This window comes from Ambystoma mexicanum, chromosome 8 (genome assembly GCF_040938575.1).
Source record: "Ambystoma mexicanum isolate Mex_15411 chromosome 8, UKY_AmexF1_1, whole genome shotgun sequence".
Lineage (NCBI taxonomy): Eukaryota > Metazoa > Chordata > Amphibia > Caudata > Ambystomatidae > Ambystoma > Ambystoma mexicanum.
Window position 1 is genome coordinate 45,855,707 of NC_090929.1, and position 14,996 is coordinate 45,870,702.

Consider the following 14,996-nt stretch of genomic DNA (forward strand, 5'->3'; position numbering starts at 1 on the left):
CTAACAGTTTGAGATAGTAAGATGAAGAGACAAGGCTATTCACATGTGCTTTCATGTTTAGCTCTTGATCCATGATGCACAGTATTCACTTTGGGAAGTGTGGCAAAAGCGCAACTTGCTATCTGAAAATCATGAACATCGAGACTCTACTTTCTCAACTGAGCTGCTGTACCGGCTATCAGCCCAGTTTTTTGCATCAATTAAGGCTAAATTGTATCCCCCATCCAAGTCTGTATGAGAGAATAGACTGGGTTGATGGCTTGTGTTCCTGGTGTAATCACCCGAAAGGGGTAAAAGACACTGGATGTCATCACCGTAATTTGTATAAATGTTGCCATTAGCATCAAGCAGTTACAATATCGGCTGGGTGAAGATATTGTACAATGTGGGTGACGGGCAGGAGCTCTGAGGGACTCTGCATGTCACCACAAAGACATCTGTATTGACGTCCCCATGAAAAACCCTAACTGAAGGGTCTGCCAGAAAAGATATCACCCAGTTGGCCGCTGCTGTAGAAGGAGGCGGAATGTAGGAGCCTAGAAACCAGCAATGCATGGAGGCGGAGGACTGATCTAAGGGCATAAGGAGAGCTGTACCACCCTTTTCAAAGACTTGAAGATTGTTAGCCTTCAGGTCAAGTAGGGCAGATTCTGTGCTACGTGCACTCCGATACCCCGATTGTCGCTGGCCCAAGATGTTATACTTGGTAAAGTCCTGTACTTGAATATAGGCAGCCCTATCCGGGATCTTAAGTAGGAACAGGATGTTGATAATATGCCCACATCCAAGGGGACGTTGGGAGCAAGAGATTTCTTTTAAGTAATGCTGAAATTCATGCCTGCTTAATGCATGGCGGCACAAAACCTTCACTAAAAGATGCATTGATAAATGTAGCAATTGAAGGAATAAGCTGAACAGCACATGTCTTCACAACCAGTGCAGGGTATACATCCTCCTTGCAATGGGTCAGTTTCAATTGCTGTAACAAATCGGAGGCCTCAAGCTTTGTAGCCAATCAAAACTCCAATGCAGGCATGGTGCTCTCGGGTCTAGAAAGTTCTAAATTTACCCTAGACCTATCTAGTGTGTCCTGTTTGTCCATAATACCTTACTGAATTGTTTTGATCTTATTGATCATAGTGTCCTGAATAGACGTTCACCAGACTTTATTTTTATTGACCAAAGGAGCAGATGGACGGGGCCCTTCTAGCTCTTTGAGAATCACGTTATTTAGAGTCGGAGATAGTATTTTCAATCCTCTGGTCATAGGAACATATTTATGTCAGGATAATGGCAGCTTTGAGCCTTGGCTGCAAGATTATATTTAATCTTATTTACTTCAGAGTTGCTTTTTCTCCACTACTCAAAGGCTTTGCGTTTAACAACCGTAAGTTCTAGAATTTCTGAGTCCCTTTCTTCTGGGGCCACTATGTCAACTGCTTTAGACTGCATATTTAGGTATGCCTCAGCGAGTTCACCGGCTGAAGCATATTTGGCCAATTATTAAATGGTGCCTCTAAATGGGCCTGCCATTGATGCAACAGACAACCTATGAATATTTCTTGATGTAATAACCATCTTATTGGGTTTAGGGTTTTTGTACTGTGACAAGCAGACAAAAATGAATCGCTGCATGGTCTGGACAAGGAATCTGCTCCAAGTTGTTAATGGTTATGACATGGCTTGTAGTCCAGTCAAGCATTCTCCCTTTTAATGAGCTGCAGCAGTGGCCTGGTGAAAAAAACCCAAGTCAGTCAAAGTGGACTCCATAGTAGCTGCCCAGTTGGAGCTATCAAAAGCCCAAGATTGAAGTCGTGCAGTATGACCACTTCTGGCAATGGCTTGAGCAGTCGGCATATCGCCTCATTGAAGAGGAAATTCTGGCATTGTGGATGGCGGACGATAAATGAGGATAAAGTAAATGGTGGTATTATGATCAGATAACGCCTTTCATTCAGAATATCACAGCCCTTGGCTCGTTGGTGCTCTGTTAGTAATCGGGCCCTGTGGTGCCTGATTGGGTGGTGGCAGTAGGGACGAGGTGTCTCATTTATGAGCAGAATATGACCACCTGGGGAGAGCAGTGAAGGGTGTATTTCCCCGTTGGGCTTCCTGGGAGCCTCTTCCTTTTGAGCTAGCTTTGTTTTATAGCCCCCAGAATGTATCTGTAATTCTCTCATCCTTCCTTTGTCCGACACCTTTGGGTGTGGGTTCCTGAGCACTCTCCCCTGAATATTCGGGTTCTCCTGCTATTGATGTCTCCCAGAGTAGTTCTGTTCCTGCTGTGCTTTCTCCTCCGCTGTCCACTGTTATTGCCCAGTCTCCTCCCTTGTTGCTTCTTTCAGAACCCAATCTCTTGTCTTTCAGGCTCCTGCTGAAGAATCCTTTCCATTCCTGCGGAACAACCGGACTGTGTCATTTCAGGTAGGATACTCCTTACGCAGACCCTGTCTTGTGTAAACAAGAAAAGTGCAATACTGCTTGCCAGTCTTTATCATATTTTCTGTATCCATAAACGCAAGCAGCACTTAGAAATCACAATATCTTTCTGTATTTAATCAAGTGTTAGGGTATTGAGTGCATATAAGCAGGTCTTCAGTTTTTTTTTAAATTATATATTTTTTTTTTACTGTGCCTGGGGATATGTTACTGGTCATTTGGGGCTTTACCTACCTGTTAGATTGCAAGCAGTTACTGTGTACACATTTTTCTGGCCAGTGCAGGGACTGCCAATCCTGTTAAGTTGGGACTAGCCGTATTTGCTACCATGAAGGGGACTTTCTCCATCTGCTACTGGGCATGTGGATGCTGGGGTATTCAAATGGTACTGGGCATGTTGTGAGTGGCCATATGCTGGCTAAGCTTGTTTCTGGCAATATTGTGAATGGCCAGCCTTTTTTCTGTTACTGTTTTTTTTCTGTTGCCGTCAACTTGCAAATGATATGTCATTTATAACGCGCCTGTACACAAGTGTCTCTAGGCGCACCAAGATAAGGGAGGGAAGACAGTAGGACAAGACAAACTATCATACTAGGCCTTGTGCCATTCAGATCGTGAGTGTGACAATGCAAAGTGCACGGGGGAAGTGCAGTCAGTGCAGAGCGGCTCTGGGTAAGTGTAAGGAGGCAGGGGACTAGATATTAGTTACAGCCCCAAAGTAAGCGGTAGGCCCGGAGGCATTGCACAGGAGACTGATCATGGAGGAGCCTGGTACCCAGTGAGACTCTGAGGGTAGCAAGCTATTAGGGAGATTTATCATTTTCATGTTTCATCCCCTATCCTAGTGAGACCCCCAACACGTTTTGCTGGACTTCTGGACCTTTTTCTTTCAATCCTGAAGGAGTTGAGCCTCCACCCCCCCCCCATTCTTGTGGCCTGTCTTTTGGAACTCTATTCTTTTTATTCTACCTGTACTATTGAGTCTGTCTGCTGCATAGCGCTTAAAGGCATCTGTTTTTTTACTATTGCAGCACACAGCGCCCTATGGGCAGTGTCGCTGAGGACCCTTGGGGTCCTTCTTTATGATTCTTTTTCTATATCCTTAAGTAACTACAGTTCTTAAGGATGGAGAGATACTTAGTACATCTCCCAAGCCCTATAGTCTGAGAGATTGGCCCACACCACCTTCAGTGGAGTGGCAAAGGGATACTTGGTAACCCCCTTCTCTCTGCTCCTGTGACCTTTTAGTCGCACAGATAATCACCTAGTTATGACTGGTGGCAGTGGACATGTTCTACCAACTATTGTGTAATTTTTGTACCGCATGCTATGTACATAGCCTTGGTAGTGCACAATGGGGGCACCCACGTACCAACTTGGGGCCTCACTTCTTTTTTCACCATTACCAGCGTGGCTGCTCTGTTAGCCCTGCTACCATTCTGGGAGGTGGAGGTCTTTGTGTGTGTTTGCCTTTGGCGGGAACCAGTAGGTATCCCCGCCTAGGCTCCAGATTGTCTGGGCCGGCAGGAAGTGGGTGAGGAGTCATGCACCCCCCCTTTCCTTTGTCTGCCAGAGTGCCTTAATGGGTCCAGCTCCCACAGGGGGGTCTGGCTGTCCGGATTGGACAGCAAAATGCCCCATTTATGAGAGATTGCAGAGGAGTGTGTGCTGGAACTGTATAAAAGGTGAGGCTTCTGGAGTGTAAAGCAAGTCGACCACAGGAAACAGAAGTAACTGAAGATGATGTCTAGAGACGCCTGCAGACCCTTTGCAAGACCGTGAGGTGACCACTGCTGTCCTGACCCAATTTTCTATGCACCGAGGAGCTCCGAAGAGGACACCTTCCCTTTTTGGCTGGTGGGAACAACCAGACCCAAGACTAACTATGAAATTAGCCATCTCCCGAGGTCCTAGGAGCTTCCACAGCTGCAGAACCCCAATACCAGTAGACCTGCCCATTTCTTGTGCATCGTGAAAAGGCCGAATCTGTCCAAATGTGTGCTGAACCCGTAAGGACACTCCAGAGATCCGATCCTACTCGCCTAGACACTCTCACCAGAGTGTGGGACTGCAGGAAGCGAAGATGATTGACCGGGCGATCCATGTTCTTTGTTGGTGCTGCTGAAAAGGCACCAAAAACCACAGTGAACCAAGAAGTTGCTGAAAGTCGTGCTACAGGTCATCCCTCGAGACTGATGCTGAGGGATGCCGTCAATTGTCATGACTTTCGTCATCAGACCAAGGAATCCAGAGGTTGGGTCCAGAGCTGCCACATCGCAGAGAAGCCAACACACTTTCTCTAAAACAAAGGTACTGTGGGGAAAAAGGTATTGCTTACCTGTTTCCAAGAAGTCACTAACCCCCATATTACCTCTGACCCAAGCCGCCGCTTGTGTCACCTTCTAGAGTCCGTTTTTAGGTCTGTTTTGTTAGTTGCTAACTTGCTGCTTCAATAACTTTAGACACTGGAAGAAATCCACAGGAACTCTTCATAATTCGCCGTTTGTCAAGACTTCAAGCCCTCTCCAAACTGCCTCTAGCCAGGGTGGTGTTTTTGGACTTTAAAGACTTGCCAGGCGAAGAAATCGTCTCTACAACCTTGGATTAAGCTCATGTTGTACTAACCACTTATTTCCCTCCCTTTAAGTGACTTTTCTATGTGTTTGCAGAGTAAATGCACTACTGTATGAAATAACCAATTATATGATCACCTTGTTGTTTCCCTTTCTAACGTTGCTACAAATGTAACCGCAAACTAACACAAAATTGAGTGCCAGTTAAAGTGTATCATCTAGTATTCCTACGTGTTCTATAGTAAATGTCTGAAGTATAAGTGGGGTGTGTGTGTGTGTGCGTGTGTATATATGTATATATACGTGCAAGTGCTTCTTTGTTGTGCCTGGCTAGCTAAGATTCAGCATACTTGCCTACAGCTCACATCTCCCTCTTACGATAAGCCTCACTGCTCTGCCACACTACCAATGTCCTGAGCTAGTACAGAATGATACTAAGAGTTGGGGATCTACAAACCACTGGGCTAGTTTACTAAAGTCTTACTGCCAGAAGGACTTTAGGAAAACTCCCCTAACACAAGCAACCAGTTGACTCAGCAGACGGGTAGGTCAGCAGGTGAGGGAGGGAGGGGGTGAGAGAGAAGGCAGAGGAGTAAAGGGAGGTATTGAGCTGCTTCCAGAACCTCAGGTAGTCCGGCTCAAGTTTGAGAGGGGCACAGAGGCCATTCCAGATGGAGGCACCTGCAGAGTAGGGAGATCTACCCCCCACTCTGCCTGGAGAAGTGTCTGACCTTTGGAGAGTTGAGGTAGCTGAGTGAAGAGTTCGAGAAGAAAGCTATGTTGGAAGAGAGTTGGATGTAGTGTGGTTCCCGGTCCCGGAAAGCCTTGTGGATGATGCAGAGGGTCTTGAACTTGATCCTTGCAGCCACCAGGAGCCAGTGGAGAGATAAGATTCCTGGGCTTGAGGCCAAGGATAAGTCTTGCAGTCCTCTTCTGGATTAGTTTCAGAGCGTGGAGAGTAGAGGAAGGCAGATTAAAAAAGAGGCTGTTGCAGTAGTCCAGCCTAGAGAGAAGCAGAGCTCTGGAGACAGTGAGCTTCTGGGGGAAAGTGAGAAAAGGAAGAATACCCCTGAGGAGGTGCAGCTGGTAATGGGCCTTAGCAAGGTCTGTGATGGGAGGAGAGAGGGGAGTTGAAGATGCCACCAAGGTTTTTTGCCTCGCAGGAAGGCGAAGGAAGAGGGCCGAAGGAGGGTGGCCAGAGTGAGAAAGCGGGAACAGGGGTCCCAATGACAACAGAAAATAAATTACAAAGATGGCTTACATGGCTTCCGTATTCCCTTCTCCCTTCTCCCTTTCCTTTCCATGGCGGCCATTCGCACCTCTGCAGGGACTCGCAGAGAACCCTGATGTTCCCGGCGAGGGACCAGGCAGCACAAGGTAAGTGGGGCAGGAGTGGGCGGACAGAAATGTCTCTAAAAGGCAGTGGAGGGGGAAGAGGCTCCCCGTCGATTGCCGATTGCCTCCTCCAGCACTGAGGTGGCTTGGAATGGCGGGATTACCGTATGGTAATGCCCCCGCTCCTAGCCTCATTGGCTGGGAGGACTAAGCCACGCCCCTTCCCCGTACTAATACAGTATTGTCTCCTTTCCGTAACATGATCGAGTACAGCGAAACGTTACAGCAGTGTTCTAGAAGGCACCAGTTCTTTTTTTATAGCACATATACAATCCCTATGGTGATGGCAAATTGGCAACTTTGCAGCCCACATTTGCTGCGGTGAACTGATACGCACAGGGCATATGGTGGTTAGTCTCATTCATAGGGCATCATGTGAGGCAATGTGCTCCCACACAATTCCGCTCCTTGCATACCCTGTGAAGGGGCTTATTGACCTGTTTTTGGCGATAATGTGCATATCTGCTTCTTTCCATGGATAATCAAGGAGGAGGTACCACACCTGAAATTAATTTAGTTATCATGCATGTTTAGACTACAGACACACTGCCACAACCGATCTGAAATCTTCTCCCCAGTAATACGAACTTCAGTGTCTTTTAATTACTTTATCTGACCAACCTTTGTGTTTTCCGCAAGAATAAAAACCATTATTAAACACCAAGTATGTAGTGGTGTTAAATCTAGATATTTTATTGAACAGAGACCCCTTTTGTCCAGCAAACCAGTCTCAATCCTCTTTGCACTGCCCCAGTAAATCAACCATTCTTGTTCCTTGCTGGTTGAGGGATCTCATGCCATGAATAAACATTTCAAGGTGCAAGCTACTAGCCGGACATAAAGTAACTTGCCGCCTGAGTTCCACACATACTCGCAGCAGACCATTTCTAATGGATTCCTTCCTGCCACAGATTCCTCATCTGATATCCATATCCCAGCACAGCTGTTCTCTGGAAATTTTTCCACCGCCAGGGGACGCCACGAGGCTCCTCGTCGGGTCTGTTTGATGCCTCTACATGCCCTTCGATGGAAAATCTATTGCGGCCAATGTAAGTAGTAGCCCCGCGTCCCACGACCTCAGTATCTTTTTTTGTGTGCACTCTATTTGCTTATCTGGAATGTGCTCTTCAAGCTTTTCTAAAGTAATTTGCCATGCCAACTCTGTTGAAGACCTACGGTTTCAAGCCATTCGTGGGCTGCGGTAGGCAGTGGTCTGTCTCCGATCCGCACTGCGTTTGCTTGTACTGTCTGGGCAAAGACCACGACACCCATGATTGTGGTCGTGTGAATCTTTTCACCGGCACTCTTCTTCCTCGGAAGAAAAAGAGCCACTACTCGAAGGGTTCACCAGAGCAGTCGGCGCAGGTACCCTTTCCAACTCTCCACGAAGAAGGAATGATAGTTATCACCTGAAGATCTCGACATCTTCATCAAGGCACTTGCTGGTTCAGCCCTGGCATCTGATGTGCAGGCAGGGGTGCCATTGGCTTCAGCCATGGCACCGATGTGTCCTACTGCATCATCTGCCACAGGCAGGGTACCTTCAGGTGACCACTCCCACATGCCTACAGGCTCAGGCCTGGTCTAAACAGAGAGCAAGACCACTCTGCTCAGGCCGCATCCTCTTTAGCGCTGTGGACACCACGGCTCAGCAGGAATACGTCCCACTTCCCAGAGACTTATGTCAATAATGTATGACCTTTATGATGAGTAAGATGACCAGGTCCCATTTGGGTTGGAACCCATGGGCTGTAGGGAAGAGAGTGACTTCTCTGAGGACTTCTATGGGACTGGCGACATGCTGGACCCGGCAGCTGACTTGCAAGGGGCCAGCTGTCTGGACACTTTCCCGGAGTTGGACATGCCAACACCAGGAAAACATTGGGCTGCTTTTCAGCACCTGATGGCAAAGGTGGCCGATACCCTGGGGGACTCGGCGCCGTCCAGGTCCTGAGTGCAATATGAACTCTGCGACATTCTGGACGATGCTCCAAAGAAAAAAATGCCGTGTCCCTTCCTACACTTTTCTACCACCAAGTTGAAGTGTGGGAGAAACCTGCCCCAGTGGACAGGGATCTGGCGAGGAAGCACTGTTCTGCACCTTCGGACCCAGCTTGACTATTCCCCCACGCATCACTTGAAAGTCTGGTGGTATAGGCGAGCCTGAAGACCTGTAATTTTCCGTCCCTTCCACCAGACAGGGAAAGGAGAAGGCTGGACACGTGGGGCAAGAAGGTGTTTGCATCAGGCAGTCTAGTGCTACGACCAGTGAATGCATCATGTGCCATTGTGAAGTGTTCCTTTGGCTTCTGGTCGGCTGTAGCCGGTGAGTCGGAGCACGTTCTAGAGCATGGGTGCACAATATACGGCCCGTGGGCCAGTTGCGGCCCGCCATGCTGTTTTTTTCCGTCCCGCGAGGCACAAAGACTGTCCTAATGGAGGGCGGCCCGCAAGCAGCATCGGCCGCCCTTATTAGGAAAGTCTTTGTTGTCTTCTGGGCCGGACAAAACACTGGCCCTCATTGGCTCAGCACAAACGCACCACGTCGCTCCTATGAGCCACGTAGTGCATGTGTGCTGCACCAATGGAGGGCCAGCACGACGGCTGGCGTGGCCAGTAAGGCTTGATGCCGGAAGACATTTCAGACTTGCTAGCCACGCCAGCCGTAGTACGATTCCACTTAACTCGCCAGCGTTCCAGCTTACCTGCCTTCCAGCACGTCTCCGGTAAGTGGTCTGTGTCTGTGTGTTTGTGTGTCGGGTCTGTTCTGCTGTATGTTTGTGCTGTGTATGTTGAGATGGAGGGGGTCAGGGGGGGGTGTCGGATGTGCATGAATGTTTGTTTTTGTATGTTCGTGTTGTGTATGTTGAGATGCATGTATTGGTGCATGCTTCAGAGTTTGTGTGCTGAGTTGGGGGGTTTGGGTCTGTATGGGTGCATGCTTGAGTGTTTGTGCTGAGTTGGTGGGTGGGGGGTTTGGGTCAATGTGGGTGCATGCTTGAGTGTGTTTGGGGCATAGTGTTTGGTTGGGGGTTAGGGGGACAGGGGGCATAGTGTTTGCTTGGGGGTGAGGGACAGGGGGCATAGTGTTTGCTTGGGGGTGAGGGACAGGGGGCATAGTGTTTGCTTGGGGGGGTGAGGGACAGGGGGCATAGTGTTTGCTTGGGGGTTAGGGGGCCATGGGGCATAGTGTTGCACTCCAAGAGTGATCCCAATAATAAAGCTAAAACAGGCACAGTTAGGAGATGTACATCCTTTGCTTTTATTTGAGGAAACCTGACTCAACGAAGGCCATACTCCTCTTGGGCAACCCAAACAGCAGACTTTAGCAGTCCAAAATAACGGAATGTCCAATCAAGGGTCAATAAAATATATATAATTTAATTAAACAGATGATATACAATAACTAAATCGAAATAAATGATAACAATGGAAGTGTAGTACAAAATGTAAGTTTGAAATGCAATAAAAATCGTTACCCCTCAAAAACATTCTTTTTCCATGTGTCTAATACAAATTGGGGGTTAAAAAAGCCTCCGGACATGTCCCGCCCACTTTTACTTTTCGGCTCACTATAGCCTTCATGTAAGGTACTTTCAGCCCTGTCAAAATCAGTTGTGCAGCCCTGTTCTAGAGGGTGATTTGAGGGATGGGTTTTTATCCCTGGTCTCGGGCGGCAAGCAGGAAGTGTAGCAGATGCACTGTGGACTGCGTGGACAGGTCCATGGCCACTAGCACGGTGGTCAGGCACTATTCATGGCTAAAGACATCCAGTTTTGCGGCCGACGTACAGTCAAGGCTGCTAGATGAGCCTTTTGACGGACATAACTTATTTGGAGCGAAGCCTGATGACTCCCTCCAGAAAGTCCAGTCATCTACTTCGTGGTCCCAGCAGCCCAACACACCTCACCACGGGCAGCGATTTTTACTCCCTACCTCCATTTGCCCAGAGGGGCTGTGGACAACCTGCCCCAGGGAGGGGCCAAGGCAGATGCTTGCTGAGAGGCAGAGGTTCGCAGCCAGGAGGCATTGTGGCAACCGTTGTCCCCTCAGCTCCCCAGGGCACCAAACCTCAGTGATGGGCTCCAGCACCTGGCACTGGTTCAGCAGAGAGTGGTCAGAGACCATGTCAGATGTTTGTGCCCTGCAGGTCATATATTGCCTTCCTTTTCTCCAATGGCCACCAGACCAAGGTCCACTGGCCACCTCTCTCCGGACCCCATCCTTCTGGAGGAAGACCATCTGTTTCTGGCAAAGAATGCTTTAAATCTAGTTCTATGCTCAGAATGAGGTAGGGGGTGGTACTCTACCTATTGTCTGGTGCCAAGGACAGAAGCTTGTGCCTCATTCTGGATCTGGGACTACTGTACTTGTTCCTTCGCAAGGAAGAGTGCAAGAGGGTCACTGTAGCCCAGATCCTGCAATCCCTGTATTTCCAGTTGCTTTACCTTGATCTTAAGGCTGCCTACTTCCATGTACTGTTTCATCTGAAGCACAGGAAGCACCTGAGGTTGGTGGTGGGCCAACAACATTGCCAATTCAGGGTCCTGCCCTTCAGTTTTGTCAGCACCCAGGCCTTTCACTAGGCTGCTGGCAGTGGGTGCGGCTTAACTCGGGAGGAGGGCATCCATGTCTTTTCCCTATCTGGACGACTGGCTCGTCCGAGCTCACTTGCCGGAGATAGTGTTGGAACATCTACTCTGTACATGTATTTTCTTGCAGAGTCTGGGCTTTTCCCTGAACTTCAAAAAAGTCTCAGGTTCTGCCGTCCCAGTTTCTCCGATTTATCGGGGCAGGCTTGGACACTCTCCTAAGCAGGGCTTTCCTGCCCGAGAATGGAGTGGCAAACACTTTTTGGATGGTCACTTTCCTCCAGTCACCCACATGTCAAGCATCAGCCTTCCTATGCCTGCTGGGCCCCATGCCTCCTCCATCCTAGTGGTGCCGGAGGCAAGGCTGCGCATAAGATTCCTTCAGTGTCGTCTTAGTTGCCAGTGGTCACAGTTCTAGGGCCACATGTTGGACTTTCTGGAGGTCTCGAGTTGAGTGGCTCAGGAACTAGCGTGGTGGGCTGGGTGACGCAATTTGCTGAAAGGTGTGTAGTTTTGGTAGCCTTTGCCTCAGGTGACGGTGGTCACAGACTCATCTCTGACCGGTTGGGGTGCTCACTTGTCAGACCCGACAGTGAGAGGAATGTGGTTTTCTGTGGAGTTTTCGGGAGCACATCAACTTGCTGGAGCTGAGAGCGATCAGGCTGGCCATTCATTACCTGACGAGTCCTGCAGACTCCTCCCTAATTCCCTGCCTAAAGTCTCCTCCGAGGTGGCCAGGGAAAGACGGTTGCTTTCTGATCCGGACCTTTGGGGCGGTGTTCTGCGGGAAGATCACCTGGAAGAATAGGCGCAGGGGGGGGAAATGAGAGGAATCTGTGGGATGAGACACAGTATTTGTCCTCCTCTAGGGAGGATGTCTCTGCAATGCCAACGTATGTAATGGCGTGTTGTAAGGACCATCTTGCTATTCCACAAGATACACATTTAAATGGGGGTGAACCCAATCATAAACTCCTAAGCCTTGGGAGATATCTAAATCCTTCTAAAATTCAAGAGCCCTGTAAAACCAAAGACCTCTAACATCCAAAGGTACAGTGAAAGGAAATGTATGAGTAACACTGTAAATGAATTGCCTTTCCCTTTTCAATCAAGGCAAATGACTAATCCTTATGGTGTGCCTTTAAAGAATGTTATATAAAGAACTAACTGAAGTTAAATTGTAAAACATCAGAAATAAGAACCACATTTTTCCATTAGAGCCTTCAAGTCCCATAATTCTCTAAGTACTGGGACGAAGAAGAGGGCCGAAGAGGCACAAAGTTGCAGGAGTGGTCAGTTCATTAATGCAGATTACCCAAACCTGAGGGGGACGGAGGCTTAAAAGGCCCCCCTCGGGTGCGGGACATAGAGTTGTTAGTGGTGGTGGAGAAGAGAAGAAGTGAGAAGCAGAAGCCACATTGTTTGTGCTGGACACCCAAGCAGAAGCTGGAGGAAAGGGAAGACGCTGGGACCACTGCTTGGCAGATATCAGCTGACTGTCCTGAGAGGGTCCCCACTGAAGTACAGAGGCTGCACAGTAGTAAGTTTGCCAGAGGCTGTCTCCTGTGGCTGGCGTGCACCCGAGGCCCTCGGGCAGTCGTGCACCAGAGGGCCTTGGGAGCAAGAGGAGCTCCAAGTGTAGGTGGTGTGGGCAACAGCAAACTTACCGAAGCAGTTTGCCGGCTTGTGAAGAGTCAGAGCAACCGAGGTCCTGTGAGTTGTGAGGGGAACAGAGGCGTTCGGCAAGTGAGCAATGCTTGCGTAGAAGCAAAAGTAGTTCAAAGCAGCAGAAGCAGCACTCGGGTGTGAGTAAAAGTGATTCCCAAGTTAATTCTGAAAAATCAGCATAAACCCATTATATCAAAGGCAAATGACTGTAACATTAAATGTGTTTTTGTGGGAAAACCCAGCCACCTGAGGGTGCGACTTTGAGCTAATGTTAATAAGCATTGCCTAAGCCAAGAGAAACTGAAACCAAGGTAAATGCAATCTACCCAATATTGCCAACAGCAGAAGGGGGCAATGCAAGGGCCATAAACACAAAGTGTTGTCTATACTGTGTACAACATATGGAACAAGCATGGATAATGGCACATTGCTAAAACCAAGGGAGAAGCAGGTAGAGGCCCTATCCCCATCAGTCTTTGGTTACTTGTGTAGAGGATCAACGAGAGTGTCAAAAAGGCTCCCCTTCTGGGAAAAGATAGCCAGAAGGAGAGGAGCATCATTTGCAGAAGAATATTAACGAGCATTAATGTGAATCTTGTTTTCCCAGAAAGGTTGTTGAAGGTTTTGAAGCTGCAATTTGTTGAATGCTGTGAAGCTGTTGTAAACCTCTTGTCAGTTGACTTTGACCACAAGCACCCGTCGTAGTGAAATGCTGTTCGGGCAATGGAGTATACCCGGATGGCAAGCCTTTGGAGATGGTAGGTTTGGCATGAAAGTAGGCCAGGTGGATGTACTACAAGGTGGTCCTTACAGAGAAATGTGTTTTTGATGCTCAAGAAAGAACCGTGCAAGGCTGTTGCAGAGAAGTTGTATTTCTTTGAGTTATCAGAGTGGCAAAACATCCTGACCAAGACAATTGTTGTTGCTGTTGAGGAACTGAGAAGCAGTTTAAGGAAGAAGAGCCTTATATTATCTATGTTGGAACTTTCTGTTGACAAGTTGAAATTGCATCAAACTTTATTGGAACTTTGTTACAAACCAGGATTTCCTTATTTTCTTTTCTTGAACTGTGAAGACGAATCACTTTTAAACCTGGGGAAGGGGAGTTTGCCTAGGTTAAGAGACTGTGGTTACATTGTGAATTCGATCCTTGTTTTGAACTGCTATGCATTTCCTTGTTAATTTGTTATATGTGTAAGTGTGAGGGACAGATAGTTTGTGTTTCTTTTAGTTTATTTTAGGGGAAATCCTCATCAGGGTAGGGCTAGCTAGGCGTTCATCCAACCTTCTAATAAAATGGCATTTGTTGGGGAAAACCTCACAATGTGCCGACTCGCATTTCTGACCCCTCACCACTACCTCAACAAATGAGATGGGGTAGGATCCTTGCCTCTGTGCAGAGAAGCGATGAGACTGTAGTTCTAGACTCTGGAGAACAGTCTCCCTGATGGTGGCTCATCTGGCCGGACCGGAGAACATCACAGCGAATGCATTGAGCAGACAGATCTCAGCCTCCCAGGAGTGGGAGCTCGGTCAGGAAGTTCTGGAGGAGATCTTCTCGCCCAGTGTCAACGGGAAGTGCAAATGTTTCTGTTCCAGCGAATTTCCTCGTCTGGGAACTTTGGGGGATGCATGGACGATCGAGTGGACTTTGTGATGACTCCAAATGAGTCATCACTGATTCCCCGGTGATCTCCCACATGGTCAGGGAAAGGCAGCCTCTACATGATCCTCGGGGTGTATTATGAGGCAGGATCATGTGGCAGGGGACAACTATCGGGAGGAAGTGATGACTCCAATGGAAGAGACCTGGTATGCTTCTGCTACCCTTGAAACTAACTTTTGACGTATTGATGGCATATTGTCAATCTGAGCAATGTACCATTTCCACTTCATATGTCTTATGATGCTCACATAACATCTGCTCATTTTGGTTTTAATGTGAACAAAAACCCAAGACAAAATGGCTCAAAAAGGAGTAACCAGTCGTTGGACTTCAATTCCAAATGATCCTTTAGTACTGGGAAGAAGAGGAGGAGAAAGTTGTTGAGCAGAAGAACCAGCAATTTGCAGACTAGTTGTTGCAACTCTAATCAGCTTTGCGGGAGAATTAAAATTGGTATCTCTTTCCATGATCGTAGTGAAGAGGAATGCAGATCGCGAACGCAGCAGGAAGCAGACGTATGCGAACAAAAACTCTGGAGGAAATGGGCGTTTACTCCAGAGGTGGCGAGAGACCAGGAGAAGCCAAGCTTGTTCCGCAAAAGGACCGTTTGCCGACCAGCAGCAGAGGAGATGCTGGCGAGGTTGCCAGGAAACACAGCAGTTT

At 48.1% G+C, this 14,996-nt stretch overlaps 1 protein-coding gene across 7 annotated transcripts in view; it reads left to right on the forward strand.

Moving 5' to 3' along the window:
- Positions 1–14,996, forward strand: part of GPR107 (G protein-coupled receptor 107) — a 387,352-nt gene that overhangs the window by 134,780 nt on the left and 237,576 nt on the right. For all 7 annotated transcript variants that reach the window (XR_011268468.1, XR_011268470.1, XR_011268471.1 and 4 more), the window contains exon 7: positions 2,368–2,424. Coding sequence is in view for 1 of the 7 variants with exons in the window: in XM_069609259.1 (XP_069465360.1) it covers positions 2,368–2,424 (57 nt within the window). In the remaining 6 variants the exon portion in view is untranslated. The remainder of the gene's footprint in view (positions 1–2,367; positions 2,425–14,996) is intronic.